The sequence below is a fragment of the Pygoscelis adeliae genome, unplaced genomic scaffold (genome assembly GCF_000699105.1).
Source record: "Pygoscelis adeliae isolate BGI_AS28 unplaced genomic scaffold, ASM69910v1 Scaffold48, whole genome shotgun sequence".
NCBI classification, from domain to species: Eukaryota; Metazoa; Chordata; class Aves; order Sphenisciformes; family Spheniscidae; genus Pygoscelis; species Pygoscelis adeliae.
In genome coordinates this window covers 6,319,559-6,326,846 of record NW_008825618.1, presented here as the reverse complement: position 1 = coordinate 6,326,846, position 7,288 = coordinate 6,319,559, and the positions used below count along the sequence as shown (strand labels likewise).

Below are 7,288 nucleotides of genomic sequence, written 5' to 3'. Positions count from 1 at the left end.
GAGCCGTGAGAGCTCCCGCCAGCGCAGCAGCGGGGAGCGCGGGGAGCGCGGTGCCTTCTCCCGTCTTCTGGCCCTCTCGCCTGGGCGGTGCCTGCGTGGCAGTGTCGCAGCCCGGCTGCCGGGTTTCACCCCCAGCTAAGGATGGCGGTGCCAGCGGGTCACCCTTAAGTGAAGATTAAGTAAGTCACAGTAAGTAAAGTTAAATCCTAATGAGAAAAATCAGTAAATCCTAATTAGAAATATCTTTTTTCGAGACAGGATAACATGCTGGCGTTGGCGTTCTCTACAAATAGATGCTTTCTTTGTTCTTAGTGAAAAACGGACTCTGATGGCTTCCGCACCTGCTTCGCAGCCTTCTGAAAAAACAGTGGCCTCTCACGTCCCTTTTGCAGATCTGTGTTCTACTCTGGAGCGAATACAGACGTGTAAGTCTCGCCCGGAGAAAACCAAGTATTTCAAGGAATTCCTGGATTCCTGGAGAAAATTCCATGATGCCCTTCATCAAAAAAAGAAAGACGTCACGGATTCTTTTTATCCAGCTATGCGGCTTATTCTTCCACAGTTGGAAAGAGAAAGGATGGCGTATGGAATTAAAGAAACTATGCTTGCGAAGCTGTATATTGAACTGCTTAACTTACCAAAAGGTGGCAAAGACGCTGCCAAGCTTTTAAATTACAGGACACCTGCTGGCTCATGTGGAGATGCTGGAGATTTTGCAATGGTTGCGTACTTTGTGTTAAAACCCAGGAGCCCAAAACAAGGCAGACTGACGATAGAACAAGTCAATGATCACTTAGATGCGATAGCTAATAATAACGCTGCTAAAAACAAGGGTCTGTTAAAGAAAAGTCTTCTTCAGTTAATTACCCAGAGCACAGCACTGGAACAAAAATGGCTCATCCGGATGATTATAAAGGATCTAAAGCTTGGTGTTAGTCAACAAACTATATTTTCCATTTTTCATCCTGACGCTGCTGAATTGCACAACGTCACAACTGATTTGGAAAAAGTGTGCAGGCAACTGCACGATCCCTCTGTCTCCCTCAGTGATGTTTCCATCATGTTGTTTTCTGCCTTTAAACCAATGCTTGCTGCTATTGCTGACGTCCAGCAAATTGAGAAACAAATGAATAACCAAATATTCTACATAGAAACTAAGCTGGATGGTGAACGTATGCAGATGCACAAAGACGGAGATGTGTATAAATATTTTTCCCGAAATGGGTTCGACTATACTCAGCAGTTCGGTGCTTCCCCCCTTGACGGTTCATTAACCCCATTTATTCATAAAGTATTTAAGAGCAACGTACAAAATTGCATTCTGGATGGTGAAATGATGGCTTACAATCCTGAGACGCAAACCTTTATGCAAAAAGGAAACAGATTTGACATCAAAAGAATGGTGGAGGACTCTGATCTGCAGACGTGCTTCTGTGTGTTCGATGTATTGATGGTTAACGATCAGAAGTTGGGTCACGAAGTACTAAGCAAAAGATACGAAATCTTAAGTAGTGTATTTACCCCGGTAACGGGCAGGATACATGTTGTGCGTAAAACAAGTGCCAGAACGAGAAAAGAAGTGATTGATGCTTTAAATGAGGCAATAGATAACAGAGAGGAAGGGATTATGGTGAAAGACCCCACGTCCACCTACAAGCCCGACAAACGTGGGGAAGGCTGGTTAAAAATCAAGCCGGAATACGTCAGTGGGCTGATGGATGAACTAGACCTTTTAATTGTTGGTGGTTACTGGGGAAAGGGCTCACGTGGCGGAATGATGTCTCATTTTCTGTGCGCTATTGCAGAGACGCCTCCTCCAAATGAAAAACCTACCGTTTTCCACTCTATTTGTCGTGTTGGCTCTGGCTATACCATGAAGGAATTGTATGATTTAGGTTTGAAACTGGCTAAACACTGGAAGCCCTACCATAGGAAGGACCCGCCCTGTAACATTTTGTGCGGAACTGAAAAACCTGAAATGTACATTGAGCCTTGCAACTCTGTCATAGTTCAGATCAAGGCAGCCGAGATTGTTAACAGTGACATGTACAAGACTGACTGTACTTTGAGATTCCCCCGAATTGAGAGGATAAGAGAGGACAAAGAATGGTTCGAGTGCATGACTTCAGACATGTTAGAAGATCTCAGAAGCAAAGCGGAAGGGAAGCTGGCATCTAAGCACCTTCATATAGATGAGTATGAGGAGCCACAAGAGAAAAAAAGGAAAACTGTGTCAAAGGTGAAGAAGATAATCGGGATAGCTGAGCAATTTAAAGCTCCCGATCTTTCTAACGTAAGCAAGGTTTCAAATGTATTTGAAGACGTTGAATTTTGTGTTATGACAGGAATGGGAAAATACTCAAAGTCTGAACTGGAAAGCAGAATAGCTGAATGCGGTGGCAGCGTGGTACAGAACCCGGGGCCGGAGACTTACTGTGTCATTGTAGGGGCTGAGAACGTCAGAGTGAAAAACATCATTGCTTCCAACAAATACGATGTGGTGAGGGCAGAGTGGCTCCTTCAGTGTTTTCAGACCAAAATGCTGGTGCCTTGGCAGCCAGCCTGTATGGTTCACATGTCTCCTGACACAAAAGAACATTTTGCTCGTGAGTATGATTGTTACGGAGACAGCTACACAGCAGACACAGATGTTGCACAACTCAAGGAAGTGTTCTCGAGAATGAAGGACAATAAGGTGATGCCGTTGGACATGATCGCAGCGTTAGAAGAACGTTACTCGTGGAACAGTTGTCCGCTCAGTATATTCAGAGGAAACACTGTTTACGTGGACTGTTACGCTGTTGTTAATGAGCCCGGCACCAAAATCCATGGAACAACACTATCAATTAGAGCTTTGGAGCTCCGTTTTTATGGTGCAAAAGTAGTCTCTCACCTTGAAGAGGGCATCTCCCATGTTGTTATAGGAGAAGATCATTCCCGGGTAAGAGGGGTGAAAGCACTCAGGAGAACATTTGGGAAAAAATTTAAAATCGTATCTGAGCTGTGGGTAACAGAGTCCGTGGAGGAAGGAGTCCCAAAGAATGAAAATCAGTACTTAATTTAAAGTAGTTTTTAAGCTTGGAGCGAAAGCATTCTTGTTGGCGTGATTGGACTTGGATATTAAGAGGTTGCCTTAAATTTTTTCTGTGTTTCCATGTCTGTTTAAATCTGGCTCTGGCTAAAGAATAACACTGTATTGTTGCAATCAGAGGAAGGCTTTTAATTGTACTGTTGCAGAAGCAAGAGGATGCTAAGCTATGTTGGAGGAGAAAAAAACCACCACCAGATAAATAATGTAAGCCTTTTGCTTCACAGACAGATCTCGGGAGGGATCTCGTATTTTACACAAAAGAATTCCTAGCTGTTAATAGTGCTTGCCTCCATTCTTCAAAACGGAGACAATAATTCAGTATTTTACGGAGATTCTACTGTTTAACGTATTGCTTATTTATCGATTTACAGTCACATTCATGTTTTTGTAGAATTGTTTTGTGTGTATTCCATATGCTACAGAACTCAGTAGTTTATGAAACTTGTCTGTACTCTTTTAATTTGTTTACATTGTTTTTAGCAGAGCCCCACACAGCCTCAGTAGCACTTTGGTTTTAGGATATTGTATTGATTCCATGTTTCTTTGTATAAATAACTATTATAAAATAGAACCTAAACTTCTGATTGAGGTGCTAATAAATTAATAATGACCTATATACCTGTAAAGTGCAAATCAATTACTTCAAAGCTGTAATGACCTCCTGCGTTCATTACAGTTAAAGCTAAACTGTGGAGCATCACAGAGTTAGGCTTTTATGCTTAACTACCAGTTTTGTCTTTCAAAAAATGTTTCATAAGCCATTTCAGTAACGTAAGATTAATTTCCAAACATCCAGTTCAATGTGTATTTTTTTTTTCAATTACTAAATAAAATCTATTTTTAAAGTCTGCCTGGTAAGTGTTGGGGTTTTTTTGTTTTGGTTTGGTTTTTTTAGTGAGAGAGAACTCTTTTGGAAAGCATGAAACTTAGTTTCTGATTTTACTTTGTGAGATAACTTATGCATTGACTTTGAGGGGAGAAAGGTTCAGGCCTCCGTTCTTGTTATGTCAATACTGGTATCAAACAGAACTGCTGTTGGGCTCATTGCGCAGAACCAGTTTTTGGCTGACCTAATTCTTCAATGCTTTTTGTGGTCGTCTTCATATAAAAAACTACTGTAAAAAGAATTGGGAAATGTTGTATGAAAGGCTAATTGGAAGGATGTTTGTTCTTATCTCTTATAGTTAGTGTAAGCTTTAGGAGCTCCCTTATTATTTGAAATATACTAAATAGGTAAAATGTAATAACCACTTCTCTTAAGCCACCATATAAATTGTTAAAAAGCAGAATATTTTTTGTATACGTAGACTAGTATATACTGACGGTCAGTGCTTTTTTTTTCCCTCTAACAATTCAAGTAGAAAATTGGTATATGTGAAATCTAATACTTCAGTTTTAACTTATTGGGCATTTTCTGTGTAATGTCATATATTCTGACTTACAAATAGAAAATTAAAGAGCGTTTGTCTTCATACCCACACAGATCTCTCCTAAATGGGTTTTAGTAAAATATTTTTTTTAGGTGATCCTGATTAGGAAAGTTAAGAGAAAAAAAGGCAAATATGAATTACAGCTGACTCTTCAGACATTGTCAAATATCTCACTTTGAGATCTAAATGTTATTTACAGAGATGTATTTAAAAAGTATTAATTCCATGTTGTCTTTTTGTTCTCTCAAAGCTATGCAAGGCTGGGGAATCTAGAACTAGTAACTTACCAGCAAAATTGTTACTCTTTTTACTGACTCCTCAGTACTCAGCGTACTGAAGGCTTATTTTTATATTTATTTAAACTGAATGTTTACTTTTTCACAAATAATACTACTAAAAAAAAATCTTGCAGATGCAGTATGCTGTTTTAGCTTCTTTTATTTTGTATATCGTCTCAGTTATAGTTAGAACTAGAAATTAATTGTTAATCACACGTATTTGTATGTGGCGTGATAATTAGCATACTGGATAATGTCAGGCAATTTAGATGGCGTGTATTTCTTTTGGTTACTGTCTCACAAATTTACATTTACTTTAAAATGTTGAATAAGAAATGCTGTACTTTGTATGTCAGTGTAAAGGGAATCTTGCTACTACACTGTGAAAATACAGGCATTGCAGGCCAGGTGTTCTTTTGAGATGACTTGGGTGGATGGACTGCACGGACCTGTGGATGAAACTGGACGCAGCTGTTGGTAAGGTATGTATCTGGAATATAAGGCAGGGGACGGGAGAATCCATGGATCCTCTAAGCAAAGGCATTCTCGTGGAGGAAGAGTAGTGACAGGAAAACGGGAAAAGTAGGGAAGAAGTTTGTGAATCTGCTTAGTTTCAGGGAAATTCTGATTTGTACTGAAGGAACGAATGAAGGCTGGAAATGATTCAAAAAGTAAGAATATTTTGTCCAGACACAAAAGCTTTTCTTAAAAAGTCTAATTCAGGAGATAGCAGAGAATTTCATGCATGATGTCTGAGGATGAATATAAGACAAGATTTGTAGGTAGCAGTAAGAGCTGATGTAGATCAACAGAGTATTTGTGTACCAAAAAAGTCTTTTATCTATTTTGTTTCATCTAATTAAAAAAAAAAAAAAAGTTTTGACATATAAAACTAGCCTTATTACTAGGTAATCATGACCCATTAAAAACAGTGTTCAAGGAAGAGGAAAAGCTGGAGTCAAAATGCTGAAACATTAACCTGATGTTTGAACTTCCAGAGGACCCCCTCTGATTACAAAACATCAGCCTATTGTATTTTTTACTGCAATAAATACTGCCATTTTCTTAATTACATTTAGATGTTTGAAAATAGAGGTTTTGTAGGTCAAGATTTTTTAGCTTATTTACATTTTGTGTAAAGCTGTTTTTTTGGCTTTTTTTGTGGTTTTGGTTTGGTTTTTTTTTTATTAAATGGGCACTTGGCTTGAGAGCAAGCCTTCCACTTTGCATTGTAATATAAAGTTTTATTTTAAGATGGTGTTCCTGAAGAAGTGGAGAAAGAAAGAAGAGAAAAAGGGACTGTAGACCTTGGGGGAAATAGAGAAAAGTTTGGTCTTGATCCTATTCACTGGCTTGTGACTGGCACTTTTGAAAAACGCTGCCGGTGACGGAGAAAGAAGAGAGTAACTTCCAGGACCTGCTGTAGCAGAACATCTGGTAGGTGCCCATCCTGTCTGCAACTGTACGTTGGTGAATGATGGTCTGATTTCTTCACTAGTTACAAAGGCAGTTCTGCACAGGCAATAAACTTCAGAATCCCTGGGAGAAGGTTCCACCGTTCACTCTGTTTATTAAAGAATTTAATAAAACAGGCTCACATCTAACTTTTCTACTCAGAAAGGCATATACTCAAACTTGTGTAGTGCAATTTTAGAATTAAAAGCCTGTGGGCAGCTTGCACACAGTATCACAAATCTTGCCAGGGAGCAATATTTTTTTATTTCTTCATATGATTTCCCTGACTTGTCAGTGGAAACACAGCGTGTATTGACCATACAGAGCTGGTGAAATCTCAGATGTGCTCATACGTTAGAGTATACACCTCAGTTTCACACCTAATGATGTAAAATGAAAGACTATGGCTTGCTAATATTGCAGACATTTATGCCAGGTATAAAGCAAGTGCCAAGCGCTGTTATTGCTCTTTTATACCCTTTTCACTCGCAGGGGCGATCGGCTCCGGCGCAGGTGCATCCTGCAGCAGAGCAGCAGGTCGCGGCGTACAGGGGGGTTTCCTGAGCCGGGGAAACCCCAGGGGAGCACAGAGACCCGCCGGGAGCCGGCAGCTCTCACCACGGTGGCTGACGAGGCGTGGGCGAGGCCAGGAGTAGTGGTGGCCACCCCCCACTCCCACTAAAGGCAGCCCCGGGGAGCGCTAGCCACCAGGAGCACTGCCACCAGGACGGGTAAACAGGGCGTGGCACGGGAGGGTGCGCAGGGAGAGCGCCTCTTCAAAGGAAGGGCATTCCATGGGCCAAGTGGTAGACATGGAGTACACATAACCCAGCAACGGGACACCATTCTGTGACCATCAGCAAAGGTCAAGGGCGCTCATCCTACCTGACCCTCGAGGCAGAATGGTGGGCACGCATCTGAGAACAAAGGCTGTGGCCCCGACAGGGGTGTCTGCACCACCTACCCCAGCGGTGGCCGATGCCTCCACCCAGACAGAACTGCTGAAGGGGGAGGCTGCCGTGCAGACCTCAGGC

At 41.2% G+C, this 7,288-nt stretch overlaps 1 protein-coding gene across 1 annotated transcript; it reads left to right on the top strand.

Annotated features, from left to right (window-relative positions):
- Positions 1-92: 92 nt before the first annotated feature.
- On the top strand, positions 93-3,947 carry LIG4 (ligase IV, DNA, ATP-dependent). The gene is made up of 2 exons (XM_009333354.1): positions 93-179; positions 313-3,947. Exon 2 carries the CDS (start codon positions 329-331, stop codon positions 3,062-3,064), a length of 2,736 nt encoding a protein of 911 aa, XP_009331629.1. The 5' UTR covers positions 93-179; positions 313-328; the 3' UTR covers positions 3,065-3,947.
- The last annotated feature ends 3,341 nt before the right edge of the window (positions 3,948-7,288 follow it).

Coding starts and splice junctions, on each gene's coding strand:
- LIG4 (XM_009333354.1), top strand. CDS start 329: ATGGCTTCCGCACCTGCTTCGCAGCCTTCTGAAAAAACAGTGGCCTCT.